Source organism: Micromys minutus (genome assembly GCF_963924665.1).
Source record: "Micromys minutus genome assembly, chromosome: 7".
NCBI classification, from domain to species: Eukaryota; Metazoa; Chordata; class Mammalia; order Rodentia; family Muridae; genus Micromys; species Micromys minutus.
The window spans coordinates 34,162,585-34,178,278 of NC_137976.1; the positions used below are offsets into that span (position 1 = coordinate 34,162,585).

The following is a 15,694-nucleotide window of genomic DNA, read 5'->3' on the forward strand; positions in this document are numbered from 1 at the left end:
TTTTGGGGGTTCTGAGACTTTTCCAAAACACCCCATTCTTAAAATGTGAGACCCTAAAGATACAGAAATAGTTAAAGTCAGATTCAGAGCCTTTCCAGTCTTCACAAGGCTATGAGATCCCACCTGTGCCTGAAAAATAAAAACAATGGGCCACAGTAACTCTCAGAAAAAAAAAAAAAAACACAGAATATACTGACTGATAGCCCTAGATAGGGTCCTGATGCATGTCATAGTTAGCTCATGCTCTAGTCACCCAATTGTGAGAAACAAAACCAAGACAAAAACCCCACAAAATTTTGAAATATATTTTTTAAATGTTCTGAAAATGTAAAAATAAAGTTTTAGTGGATAGGACAAGCTATACTGACAAAGCTTAGTTAAGGCAAAACAAAAATGACTGCTTTAGGAACAGCTCCCCTACCCTGCCCTGTACTGATTTCCAAGGAGAATACAAATTGTCAACAACCTTACTGCCAAAGTTTCTCCCCCCTTCCTCTCTTCTTTCTGAAAATTATACTGCTGACCAATGGTAAAATAGTAGTTCACCACCCCTCACGAAAAAGTATAAAAGATGTAGGCTTTTTGAATTCAGGGTTGACTCTCCCTGCAAGGATGAGCAACCCCATGTACATGGAATAAAACCCTCTTTTTATTACAGCGGTCTGTCATCTACTTGTGTTCTGTGGGTCATGTTCCTGAGCTTAGACTCCTTGGGGTCTTACCACACTTTCAGGTTCCTGTCCTGTTTGGGTTCCTGTTTTGACTTTCTTTGATAAAGGACAGTGATATTAGAATATAAACCAAATAAACTCTTTCCTCCCCCACTTGCATTTTGATCATAGTGTTTCATCACAGTAATAGAAATCCTAAAATAGTTTTTATAATATTATCTGTATGTATATTTTCAGTGCTGACCACATTGGATAACTAGTACAGTTCACTTCCTTGGATAAGACTATTTTTCACTTTCTGCATTCATTATTGTGCTTCTTTCTGTATGGTTGAGGCTTTCTGTGCATTCTCTAGCACCTATGTTTAGTATGTCTACTGCTGTCTTTATACAGGCCATGGGAGGCAGCCATATCAGTTCAACTTTACAGTTGTAGATTCTGACATTACTAGGAAACACAGAATCAAAGCAATCTGTCTGATTCTTTGGTTCTTATAATATTTCGGTTTGTCATCTGCAGTGTTCTCTGAACCTTGGGTGTAGGAGTTGTTTTAAGATGTATCCATGGGAATAGGTCCCATAACTCAGCATTTTGATTGGTTGTGTATTTTCATTATTGGTCTCTGTCTGTATCAAAGAGAAGATTCCTTTATTAGAAAAGAGTAGTAAGTATAATCCTCTTATTATAAATCAGATTATATTTATAGATTATATTGGTTTAGAAAAATGGTGGTTATGATTCTTCTCTAAGATCCACAGATTTGCTTGTCTGGAGTAGTTGGCTAGGTTTCTAGTACCAAACATTATTTCCTTGTTCTTCAGGATACTCTCAACACATGGAATTATTGCTATTGCCCTTCGTTTTCCATCCACAGGTGTAAGTAAGTCCCTATTGCTGTAAAACATCATGTATTTCAAATGCAAGACACAAAGGCTCCTAAGTTGGAAATTACCTGCATGTTTTCTACATGAAAACTAACACTCGGGATAGCAGAAGGAGCCATGCAAGCTTCTAAGGGAGGAAAGCAAACAAATGTCCTATCTGTCTATGACATCAATGAGCATCAACAATGACAATCATGGCCTTTAAACCTAAGATTTCTATAAGGCAGTAAAGTAGATTTTCAACCAATATTTTTCAAAAAAGATAAGGAAGGACACATTTTACTCATTACAGGGAAAATTTGTCAGGAGGAGCTCTCAATCCTTAACATATATTCCAAACACAAGAGCACCCATATTCATAAAAGAAACCCTACTAAAGCTCAAAAAATACATTGCACCCCACACAATAATAGTGAGATACCTCAGCACCCGACTCTCATCAATGGACAAATCATGGAAACAGAAATTGAACAAGGACACGGTGAAACTAGCAGAGGTTATGAAGCAATTGGAATTAAGAGACATCTACAGAACATTTCATCCTAAAACAGGAGAATACACCTTCTTCTCAGCACCTCATGACACATTCTCCAAAATTGACCATATAATTGGTCACAAAACAAGGCTCAATGTATATAAAAAGATTGAAATACTCCTATGCATCCTATCAGATCACCATGGTCTAAGTCTAAGGCTGGTCTTTAATAACAACAAAGACAAGAAAAAGCCCATATATAAATGGAAACTAAACAATGCTCTATTAAATGATACCATGGTCAAAGAAGAAATAAAGAAAGAAATAAAGGATATTCTAGAATTTAATGAAAATGAAAATACAACATACCCAAACCTATGGGATGCAAAGAAAGCATCACTGAGAGGAAAACTCGTAGCTCTGAGTGCATACAAAAAGAAACTGGAGAGAACATACACTACCAAATTGACAGCACAATTGAAAGCTCTAGAACAAAAGGAAGCAGATACACCCAAGAGGAGTAGACAGCAAGAAATAATGAAACTCAGAGCAGAAACTGACCAAATAGAAACAAAAAGAACCATTCAAAGAATCAACAAGTGCTGGTCCTTTGAGAAAATTAACAAGATTGATAAACCCTTAGCCAGACTAACTAGAGGGCAAAGAGAGAGTGTCCAAATTAACAAAACCAGAAATGAAAGTGGAGACATAATAACTGAAACTGAGGAAATTCAAGATATCATCAGATCCTACTACAAAAGACTATACTCAACAAACCTGGAAAATCTGCAGGAAATGGATGAATCCCTAGACAGATACCAGATACTAATGTTAAACCAGAACCAGGTAAACAATCTAAATGATCCCATAACACCTAAAGAGATAGAAGCAGTCATCAAACGCCTCCCAACCAAAAGAAGCCCAGGTCCAGATAGGTTCAGTGAAGAATTCTCTCAGACATTTTTTGGGGACCTAATACCAATACTCTCCAAACTATTCTACAAAATAGAGTCAGATGGAACACTAACTAACTAATTTTTTGAGGCCACAATAACCTTCTTTCCTAAACCACACAAAGACCCTACAAGGAAAGAGAACTTCAGACCAATCTCACTTATGCACATTGATGCAAAAATACTCAACAAAATCCTTGCAACCCGAATCCAAGAAGACATCAAAATGATCATTCACCATGATCAAGTAAGTTGGCTTCATCCCTGGGATGCAGGGATGGCTTAATATATGGAGATCCATCAGAGTAATCCACCATATGAACAAACTCAAAGAAAAAATACCACATGGTCCTCTCACTGGATGCTGAGAAAGCATTTGACTAAATTCAACAGACCTTCATGTTAAAAGTCTTGGAAAGAACAGGAATCCAAGGCCAATACCTAAACATAATAAAAGCAATATACAGCAAAGCAATAGTCAACATCAAACTTAACAGTGAGAAACTAGAAGCAATCCCACTAAACTCAGGGACTAGAAAAGGCTGCCCACTCTCCACCTACCCATTCAACATAATATTGGAATTTCCGGCTGGAGGAATTACACAGAAAAAGGAAATCAAAGGGATACAAATTGGAAAGGAAGAAGTAAAAACATCACTTTTTGCAGATGACATGGTAGTGTACATAAATGACCCCAAAAATTCCACCAGAGAATTTTACAGTTGATAAACAAGTTCAGCTAAGTGGCTGGTTATAAAATTAACTCAAACAAATCAGTAGCCTTCCTCTATTCAAAGGGCAAACATGTGGAGAAAGAAATTAGGGAAAAGATACCCTTCACAATAGTCACAAACAGTATGAAATACCTTGGTGTAACTCTAACTAAGCAAGTGAACGACCTGTATGACAAGAACTTTAAATCTGTAAGGAAGGAAATCGAGGAAGATATCAGAAATTGTAAGATCTCCCATGCATGAATTGGAAGAATCAACATTGTAAAATGGCCATCCTACCAAAAGCAATCAACAGATTCAATGTAATCTCCATCAAAATTCCAATTCCCCACAGAGTTGGAATGAGCAATGTACAATTTCCCATGGAATAACAAGACCTAGAATATCTAAATCCATCCTCAACTACTAGAAAACATATGCAGGATCACTATCCCTGACCTCAAGCTATATTACAAGGCAATTGTGTTAAAAACTGCATGGTACTGGTACAGAGATAGGCAGGTGGATCAATGGAATAGAATAGAAGATCCAGAAATGAGCCTTCACATATATAATCACTTGATTTTTGACAAGAGAAAGAAAAGTTAGCTAAGACAGTACAGAGAGCAAAGGAAGTCAGAGGCAGTATAACTGGAGCAGTATTAGAGAGTTGAAGAGAAAACAAACTAGACACAGATGAATACAGAATACACCAGAGAATGAGAACGAATCAAATGATTAGAGCAGACTGCCAGAGTCAGTTGGAGGCCAAACAGCAACAAATGTCAGAGATCTAAAGAGAAGCTAGATTGAATCAGTCAGCTTTGAGAGGAGCTTAAGCCAGAACAGATGAGTTAACCAAGCAGCTAGAGTTCAGGACAAACTAGAAAGACTGAACTTATTCAGCAGCAAACTCCACATAATAAAAATGGATATAGGCAGTAACCCTCAGAGATGCCAATTACACAGATGAGTAAGAGACACATTTCCAAACATGTTTAGGTATTTGTATAATGTACAAAATTAAAATCATTTTTTACCATTTTTTAAAAGTATTGTTCCTATAAATACAATAAAATGGTACTTGCTGCATCTTATTTATTAGCTGGTTAAGTAAAATAGTGAACTTTATATTTTAGGTATTTTAACATAGAGAAGATGGACTCTAGGGAATTTTTATTCTATATTAATATTTGACAATCTTTAAATGAGATAATTATTTTCTAACAATGGACAGTATCCTCTTTGCTTACCACCTCCCCCAAAGAAATAAACACCAAGAAAGTACTAAATATATTCATAGAGCTTGGTCTCAGCTTTAGTTTTCTAGATACACCACTGAATTTGAAACTTTTTATTAAATATCTTTGTAGTTGTAATAAAAAAGTTTTATGTTTGCCTGAAGTAAAATAGAAATGCATCTTTGGTGACTACATTTTGCTTCTTGTTTTATTCTCTGAAACTAGCTATCATTTAAATGCGGAGTCTTCACTTTTTTGCTGCAAAAACAGATTTATGTTATTAACTACATGCCTAGCAGCAGAATTCAAGGCACTAATTTTCTGAGTTTATATCAGTATATTGACTTAAAGTGAATATTTAAGTGGTTCTGGAGAAAATATTATATTTGAATATGAAAAACTTTTAAGAAGCATTTTTGATAGAGAATATTAGATGCACACAGTTTACAAATTAACCCAGTACAGAGCCACCACTTAACATGCCTTTGTACCAGCAGTGACTGCAATTTATTTATGTTCTCCAAGCAAAAAAAGTTATTGGAGACAAATGAAGTTTCTCTCACTCTAATTTACAGACATTCCTTTTTTTTAGAATGAAGTTAAAATTTTCTTTCTTGGGACTCCTTTCCTATTTAAGATAGCTACTTGAGCAAACTTAATTATGATCACATACTATAAAACATGTGGGAATAAATTTTGTAGAGAACTTAAAGAGAAATCACAGATTTATCATGTGGTTTTGTTCCTGTGTTGTATCTTTATATCTGTAATGAGAAATATAATTCACTGTCTCATTTGTATATTTATCTGACAATTTTCTTTCAACAGTTTAAAGGAGTATTTTGTTTGGGGAGTGGAATCATTTCAGTGATGAGTTACTATAGTTGGTCTCTCTGATTTTTTACACTTTGACCACAACCAACGACTGAAGGAAAAATTATCTGAATGTATTACACTTCCTATTAGCCTATATTGTGGTTTGTTAGAAAAAGGGTGGACATAAATTCATATTTTAATAATTTTAATATTAAGGTAAATAAAAAGTAGCCAGTTATTTTAAATTTTAATTGATTTCTTGTGACTTTTATATCATGTACCCCAATCCTACTCATCTTCCTGTTCCTTCATAGCCATCCCTGCCCTTACAATCTCTCGCAAAAAGAAAAGAAAATATAACAAGCAAACAAAAAGTATCAAAGACAAAGCTATGATGCATTGTAAAGTGTCCCATAGTATATGCTTTTGTTCATACTGTTAAATGTTCACTATAATTATTGATCTGTTTCAAAGCCTCTGACTTCTGATATATTATCAACACTGGATCCTCACTGAGACTCCTCTCATATCCTATTGCTGCCCTGTGTCATGGAGATCCTTTAGCTTTGTATCTGCAGAACTGTACCCTCCCCACGGTTCATAGATGGGATAGAGCCAACTCAAAACCCTAGATCTGGGTCTGGGCAGCTGTGGAGTTGGTCTGCATGCCAGCTTTCTCTCACACACACCACCAGGGGAGCTGTCCAACACTGCCAGCTACCTCACCCTATGCATCAGCCACCATGGTGCATCTCTCCTGCCCTTTGGTCTGACTACATGCAACACCACCAGAGGCAGCTAGCTCTACTTTACTGCCCAGGGTAGGAGCAGGCCACCTCTCTCAAGTGCTGCAGTGGACAAGTGGCAGAGCCAGCTCCCCTGCTCTCATGGCCATAGGGCCAGCTCTTCAACACTCACATCCTCAGAACACAGCCAATTGTTTTCAATGGACAGAGAAAGCAGAAGAAAGTAAGCAGATTTAATAGTGGATACAATAAGGACCATAAGTACTATTCACTTAGGGGAGAGTGGTACAACCAAAACTATTATTTCTAGCTACTTCATTCTTCAGTGCTATCAAACCTCTTTCTCTTCTTTCTGTTCCCTATATTTGCACATGTCATATCAGATTTCTTTTCATTTGTAGGATATATGATACTTTTGTGCTTTCCATTTAATGATACTTTTTAAATTATCATTTATAGTCATTCAAGGAACCATTCCATGCCTGTATATAGCCTAATTTGGGCTTAGCATCAATTTTTACTGATTGCTCTCTCTCTCTTTAATCAAGTCATCTTTGTAGCTCTTTTGCGTCTTGATGAGTCTGTGGTTTTATTTCCCTCCAATTGATATATTATTTAGCTGTATGCTTTATGGACACTGGTATTTACGACTTTCCTTACAAAATATTAATTTATCTAACTAGCATTCCAGTAGTATATTCTATTTTCATGATCTGCTTTTGTCTTAATTTTAAAAGTTTATATCTTGATTAACATTTATATTTTTGTTCAGTTCTAAAGATTTCAAAATGAAAAAGCATAAATTTGGGCAATTCATTTTAGTACTTTGAATGCGTATGTCAACTTTCCCGTATATTATCAGAGCATTCTTTGCCCAGAAAGGCCACTTGATTGCCTTATTCTATTCTCTGAGAAAAGAAAAACATTTGAATCCTTAGTGACTCCCAGTTGCTTTGGGAATTATTTTTCTTGTTCTGGTCTTCTATGCCGGAATAGGAATTCAGCATTTTTGGCCTACTGTATTCAACTTGTATGAAAATAAATAATCACATGTTATGGATTAATTTAAAGGAACCTCCAGGTATAAGTTGATTAAGGATTGTTCATAGTTCTGTATAATTCCTATCACTTATACACATTTCAAATGGGACTGTGGAGAGATAATTGGTGGAGAAATATCACCATATGAATGAGGGCTTTAATATAAACATGCATGTTCTGGGTAAATTTAACCCTCTGCTGTATGCCTGTATTAGGTAAAATGGGTTATCCCTAGTGAAATCAAACATGGAAATTGTTTTTTTTTTTTCCTCCAGTGAAACAATTACATATGCACAAATAAGTTAAAAGAAAAACCACTGGATGAAAATAGTGAAACATTTTATTAATTCTGTTGTTAAGCTGATCAGTCCTGTCTCCTGATTGCTTTTAGGTAACCGATACTGAAAATAAGACACTTCTATTTCTTCATGGTGTGTTTTCATATTTGTTCTAATTGTAGAAATTTAATATTTCATTTATTCTTTAAAAATGTTGTTAAAATGTATTTTGACTATATTTATGTCCCTCCATTTTTAGAGAGGACTTACAATATAAAACATGAGTTCACTAAAATATAACATAAACAGTATCTTAGCAGAGCAAAATGCAAGCCCCGAATTGTTCTGTAGAAGTGAATGTTTTCAAGCTCCATATTTTCTTATATCTAAAATGAATAAAAACTCAATTTCTTTTTGTCATATGTTTCATCATTGGGAGTGTATCATTTGGATTGAGATGTAGATATGCAAATGTATGATGAATGAAAGTTTCTTGGCCTAAACTCGCTAGTGAAAATTTTGACTGAAAAAAATTAGTTGTCTTTGGTAAGTTTTTTCAAAAAGAAGATTTAGAGATCCATGTGACTATTTTGAGAATCCCATGTTTGATATAATAAAATAAAGGTGGTGTGTCCAAAGGAAAAAAATGAGAAGCAGAGAAGTCACATACCACCACCAAAAAACAAAACAAAACAAAAAAACAAACCAACAACAAGAGGCAAAAACAAACAAACAAACAAACAAACAAACAAAAGCCTCATAGAGCTTTTGGTCAGGCCACAGTACAGAGCAGTGTTTGTCAGAATCCTATATGGAAGGTAGAATGTTAGGGAAAGGCAAAACTTCTAAAAACCAAAAACAACCAAACAACTGAAAATATTGATTTTAAACAAAGCAAAAAGAAGGTGTTGATAAACAATTACTGTAGGATTTGTTTTCATGTTGTCTCTAATGCCTGATTGCCGGGCTAGGATGCTTTGGAGTGAAAGAAATTATGTTCTTGAAGCCATATATTAACCATTAAGCAAATGGCCCATCATAGAAAATTGTAGAGAAAGACATATCCTTTGAACCAGCTTCACAGGTTTAACTTAAGTTCTGATGCATCAGGATTGTTCAAGTCAAGACAAACAGGAAATAAAGCACACAGCAAGGGACCACCAAAAAGTTTACAACTTGGAGAAGAATCCATTACTTTAGATAGGCGTGACCCCCTATATTTTATATTCTCCCAATAATGCTATAACATTATGCTTCTTTCAAAAAATTAACCTCTCAGTAGGCAGAGTCCTCATGGGACATCCATATAAAAATGTCCTCTTTTCAAGGCCCAGTGACTATTGTACAATAGAGGCAGGAGGAAAGAGAGTTCTCTGTACGCAGTAGTATGGCTTCACTTATGGTGACAGCATACACAATCATGAGAGCTCAAGCTAGACTAAATCCCAGAATGAAGAGAGAAGTTAGACAGAAAAGATTTTTCTGAGTAACTATTTTCAATTGATAAATGCTTGAAACTGGAGAATCCGTTTTAAGAGTGCTGAAGGCAATGCAAAAGACTGTGGTCTGTGACGCTGCCTAAAACCATATTGATGTCCTTCAGCTTTGAGACCAGCAGGTAGCAAATCAGACATACAGGTGTTAATAGCCTGTGCTGCCACTGTGGTTCTGCTGTAGCCTGTGGCCATGTGATATTTGTGAACACTGTAACTGTGAAAGGTCATGTAAAAGTGCATGTTCTATGTTGTTACCTAAATCTATGTTGATGTCTATGGGATAGTGTGCAACTGGAGAACACTCTGAAGTCTATACTATGTGCTGACTCCAGAGATCAGATGTCTATTTGTAGTCCATGCAAGATAGCATGCAGAAGTCCATGTTTCCCGTTCCTGCTGACTGTGTAGGACAAGGAAGCTTCTTCTGCAGTGCTATTGATGACTGCAAACACAGAGTAGAGAAAGAGACATAGAAGGCTTCTGTGACAAGCCCTATCTTCATCCCTCCAATCCCCAAAATGTAACAGCCTAGACAGGAAGTTTGAAGTGTACTCTTACATTTGTGATGGAGATGGAAAAGTTTATCTCTCCAAAATATATGGCTTGTGATGGGGAAGTGTGAATGAACTCACTTTTTTAAAGAAACTAGATATTGGGTGTTTAACCAGGTTCCAAGGTCTGTATGATTCAAATTATACATTTTTAATCTTTTTTATGAGGGGAGGCCCAACATGTGGGAGAAGGCATGGGCAGATTGGAGAAAAAAGGATAATTGGGGTACGTTATGAGAAATTTCTCCCAAAACATATATTTTTCCCAAATAGTCATATTATCGATTCCAAATATCAATTATAAATACATATATTTATTTAAAAAGATTATTTCTTCTAGTAAGTTTACAGTGCTCCAGTTAACAGCAAAGGCCTCACATACAAGAATATAAAGTTAGCACAGATTAAATATGATAGTTAAAATAAAAGAAAAATACAGAGACTTAGAAGAGTAGAAAACAGTAGAGGGAAATTGGGCACAAGTAGAATGGGAAAAATATGATCAAAACACCTTATATAAAATTCTTAAAGAAATAATGTGGGAGGTAAAAGCATTATCTACTTCAAAGGAAAAAAATCAATATCAGTTTTTCAAACACAATGCATCAATATACATAAGATAGCACATAATTTTTCACATTAAAATTAAAGAATCTTATAAACAAATGCTTTATCTGTTTTTATAAAAAATCTGAACATATCTTTTTAGCAGCCTTATTTATACTAGCCAGAACCTGAAAAGAACCCAGATGTCCTTCAACAGAGAAATGGATACAAAAAATGTGGTACATTTATACAATAGAGTCATCTATTAAAAAATAACTTCTTAAAATTTTTAGCTAAATGTATCACCCTGAGTGAGCTAACCCAATCACAAAAAAACACACTAGGTATGTACTGACTGATCAGTGGATTGTAAAAGCTTGGTTTACCTAAGATACAATCCATAGACCACATGAAGCTCAAGAAGAAGGATAACCAAAGTGCAGATACTTCAGTCCTTCTTAGAAGGGAGAACAAAAATATTCACAGGAAATATAAAGACAACGTTTCAAGCAGAGACTGAAGCAAAGGCCATCCATAGACTGCCCCACCTAGGGATCCAACCCATATACTGCCACCAAACCTAAACAATATTGTGTATGCCAAGAAGTACATGTCAACAGGAGCCTGATATAGCTGTCTCCTGTGAGGCTCTGCCAGATCACGACAAATACAGAGGCAGATGTTCACAACTACCCATTGAACTGAGAACAGGGTCCCCAGTGGAGGAGTTAGAGAAAGGACTGAAGGAGCTGAAGGGTTTGTAACCCCATAGGAACAACAATATCAACCAACCAGTATCCAAAGAGTAGAAATGGATGGACCTATGGCTCCAGCTGCAAATATAGCAGAGGATGACCTTTTTGGCCATCAATAGGAAGAGAAGCCCTTGGTCTTGCCAAGGCTAGATGCCCGAGTGTAAGAGAAGGTCAGTGAAGTGCTGGAGGTAGGAGAGGGTGGGTGGGGGTTGTCTCCCTCATAGAAGCATGGGTAGTGTTTATGGGATCGGGGGGTTATCCTGGAGAAACCAGATAAGGGGATATTTAAAATGTAAATAAAATATATCCAGTAAAAAAAAATGTGTGAAATTGGAATTGACTTAGGTACTAGATCAGACAAAACAGGTCTACTGCTAAATTTTATCTTCAACGAGAGTCATAAAAATATATATTTAAATTCATAATTTAATCTTTTAACCTAAAATTAGAATATAAATTTACAGATTGGCTAGATATTTAAGATACATTTAGTATTTAACATCAGTAGATGCAAATTTTATTGCATATTATAGGTATATTTCTTTTGAAAAGATTGAACTTATGATTATTATATAGGTATGTGACCTAAAAGTCATAGTTTTAAAGCACTAAAATAATTGTAGCCTCTGAAAATTATAGGTCTAACGTTAGTTAGCATGTGAGTGTAAAGAGCACATATATCTTGTTTCTGAGTACTTTCCAATAAAAAATCATTATTTAAAAAATTCTTCAAATGTTTCATTTTATTACTACATGAAGGTAACATCATAAAAACCTGTGTGTCTTGGCACATATTCAAAGCATTTATACTCATATTACTATGAGGAGGGATGAGGTAGTCTCTAGTTTACACATCCATGTCACCTACTCCCACTTTCTCTATTGAGTCCTACAAAGGACTGCCACATATAAGCTTATCTAAGCTCCAATGCAGAGCTTTGGAGCTGTGGGCTAGAAAAGCTATTGTGGGTTCAAAGCTTTGTGGGCACTTTTGAGGTAGGATGAATGATAAGAATCCTAAGAGAATGCCGAGGATAGAGTTCTGTCTTTTCTTCAAGAGGAGTGTTTGAGAATCAGTCAAAGACATTATAGGGGTCCTTAGATATTTCAAGTTAAACTGTGGTTCTGTTTACCTGGAGATGAAGAATCATCTGTGATTAAAAGCAGACCAGGATCATGGAAGTAAAATTTTTGCTTTGCTGGGATGAATAATGCTGGTCCAGCTAGAGCTAAGAAATTAACAGTGATTAAAAGAAGATAAGCATTGTTGAATTGAAATCTTTTAGGAAGTGTTTCTTCAGGATTAACATAAAGAACTGTGTTGAAGAAGTGGTCAAGATTGTACCTCCTCCTAACAGATGAACTTGGAAATAGTATGGAAATAGTAGTGTTCTGTCTGTTTCTATATTGTGGCATAGTTTGGAGAGTATTGGTATTAGGTCTTCTATGAAACTCTGATAGAATTCTGCACTGAACCCAGCTGATCCTGGGGTGGTTTTTTTTTAATTTATTTATTTATTTATTTATTTATTTATTTATTTATTGCTTGGGAGGCTTTTGATGACTGCTTCTATTTCTTTAGGTGTTATGGGGGCAGTTTACATGGCTTATCTGATTCTGATTTAACTTTGGTAACTGGTATCTGTCTAGAATTTTGTCCATTTTGTTGAGTATAGACTTTTATAGTAGCATCTGATGATTTCTTGAATTTCCTCAGCTTCTATTGTTATGTCTTCCCTTTTATTTCTGATTTTGTAAATTTGGATACACTCTCTGTGCCCTCTAATTAGTCTAGATAAGGGTTTATTGATCTTGATGATTTTCTGAAAGAACCAGCTCCTGGTTTTGTTTATTCTTTGAATAGTTCTCTTTGTTTCTACTTGGTTAATTTCTTCTCCCAGTTTGAGTATTTCCTGCATCTACTCCTCTTGGGTGCTTCTGCTTCTTTTTGTTCTAGAGCTTTTAGGTGTTTGGCTTCCTGCCACAACTTCTGCTGTTCTTTGTGGTCAACCAACAACACTGGCATCTCCAGAGTGCTGGGGTATGTTGTTTCAACTTGGCCTCATCTTAATCAAGAGCCTCTACTGGACTCTCTTCAGGAACATTAGCTGTGCCAGATGGAATACTCACCTGGATGGCATTAGTTTTAAAGTAATGAAGGGTCACAGAGAGCAGTTGAGGCTTTAGCCAGTGTGGCACAGCTTTATAATTTTATATCATGTTGATAGAAGGTAAAATCATCTATGAGAAGAGACCTCAATTAAGAAATTGCTTCCATAAGATTGGGCTGTATGAAAACCTGTAAGATATTTTTGTAATTAGTAATTGATCAAGGAGATCACAGCCTATTGTAGGTACCTATCTTGCTTCAGTTCTTGTCCTTACTGCCTTTGATAATTAATTCTTGTATGGGATTTTGAATGAATGAACACTTTCCTCCCCAAGTTGTTTTTGGTCATGATGTTTCATCATAGCAATAGGAATCCTAACAGATAGCACTAAATCCATTACAAATGAACTTGCCACAATGAACGCAGAGAAATTATGTGTGGTCATTTTTTTTCTTTCTTTTTCCCCACTCCCCAGGGCATCTGTGGATTATTCAAAATGTTAGTGCTGGCCTAATTATAATCGGGTTAGCTATTTGACTGATGGTCTTTTTGCTCAATAGCTGTTAATTATAGAGTCAAACTACTCTCTTCCACTCATTCCACTTGCTTTCCAGTAGAAACCAGTACCATTAGCACACAATTGAATGGGCCCTTGCCAATCAATCACTAGTTAAGAAAGCACTCTACTGCATGATCTTTTGGAGTCACTTTTCAAATTAAGAATCCCTCCTATCTAGTGACAACAGTTTGTATAAAGTTGACAAATAACTAGTCACTCAGAGGTTATCCCTCTCTGTCTCAGAATGACCACAGAAACATTAAATTTCATACTGGCTAATACATCTCACTTTGTGACAAATTTACAAATTACAATAAATTGGGAAAACCACTGAGCACTTTTGATGGATCTGGTGATTTTTATCAGATAATGTATGCTACTTTCAATTCTTTGAGCTGGCAAACTTTTTTTTTTAATTTGTAATCAGTTTATATGTTTTTGTCCCTGTATACATGTATATACTAGAGGTCAGATGCTCGTGGAAGCCATAAAAAGGTGTCAGGTCACCTAGATCTGAAATGAAAGGTGGTTGGGAGATGTTTGATGTGGGCAATGGGAACTAACCTTGGGTTCTTTCCAAGAAACAGTAGATGTTTTAATTGCTATGCTATCTCTCCAGCTCCTTTCCCCAAACAGTCATGACTCCTTTAGACAGACTTTAAAAACAATCCTATAAACAAGTCATATTGCCTAACTATTTTAAAGTTGAGAAAACTGAGGTTGTTAAAACTGCTTTGGTCATGTGATCAATGAAGAAGGAAAGATCCCAGAAGAGTAGGTTCCATACTTTCAACCAAAGGCTCATGGTTAAAATGCTGCTTTGATGCTTTTAGACAGTTATGTTATATTGCTTTAACTAATTTTCCTTTTGCTAAAGCAGTCTTAGGCAATCATGTCTCTTAACTGCTGTGGTATTATGACCATTTCATTATTTTCCTTTTGCAGTGGGATGCCATTACAGAAATGGATGAACATAACAGGCCCATACATACATACCAGGTATGTAATGTCATGGAACCAAACCAGAACAACTGGCTTCGGACAAACTGGATCTCGCGCGATGCTGCACAAAAAATTTATGTGGAAATGAAGTTCACACTGAGGGATTGTAACAGCATCCCGTGGGTCTTGGGAACTTGTAAAGAAACATTTAATCTGTATTATATAGAATCCGATGAATCCCATGGGACTAAATTCAAGCCAAGCCAATATATAAAGATCGACACAATCGCTGCTGATGAGAGTTTTACTCAGATGGATTTGGGTGATCGCATCCTTAAACTCAACACTGAAGTCCGTGAAGTGGGGCCTATAGAAAGGAAAGGATTTTATTTGGCTTTTCAAGATATTGGAGCATGCATTGCTCTGGTTTCAGTCCGTGTTTTCTACAAAAAGTGCCCCTTCACTGTGCGGAACTTGGCTATGTTTCCTGATACCATCCCGAGGGTTGATTCTTCCTCTTTGGTTGAAGTACGGGGTTCATGTGTGAAGAGTGCTGAGGAGCGAGATACTCCTAAACTCTACTGTGGAGCTGATGGGGATTGGCTTGTTCCTCTTGGAAGGTGTATCTGCAGTACAGGGTATGAAGAAATCGAGGGTTCTTGCCATGGTAAGATGAAAAATTCAAATCATTTATCTTGTATTTTAAATTGCTTCTTTAAAAATCGAGAACACTGACTATGCTTCCTCATTATTTTTTTTAAAAAAATGATTTCTATTAACTATAGGAAAGCTTTTGATATTTTGGGTTTCTTTAATATAGAAAATGTATATCATTTTCTATTGAAATTTATTAGTTCTTGGATTCACATCATTATATATATAGTCAATTTTATTGGACAATCTCTGCATTTTTTCT

The 15,694-nt window shown here is 35.9% G+C and overlaps 1 protein-coding gene across 1 annotated transcript in view; it reads left to right on the plus strand.

Annotated features, from left to right (window-relative positions):
- EPHA6 (EPH receptor A6) overlaps window positions 1-15,694 on the plus strand; it is a gene marked incomplete at both ends in the record, with an annotated part of 946,557 nt that overhangs the window by 140,550 nt on the left and 790,313 nt on the right. The window contains one exon of the mRNA XM_080918921.1: window positions 14,782-15,445. Within this exon, the coding sequence (XP_080775047.1) occupies window positions 14,782-15,445 (664 nt within the window). The remainder of the gene's footprint in view (window positions 1-14,781; window positions 15,446-15,694) is intronic.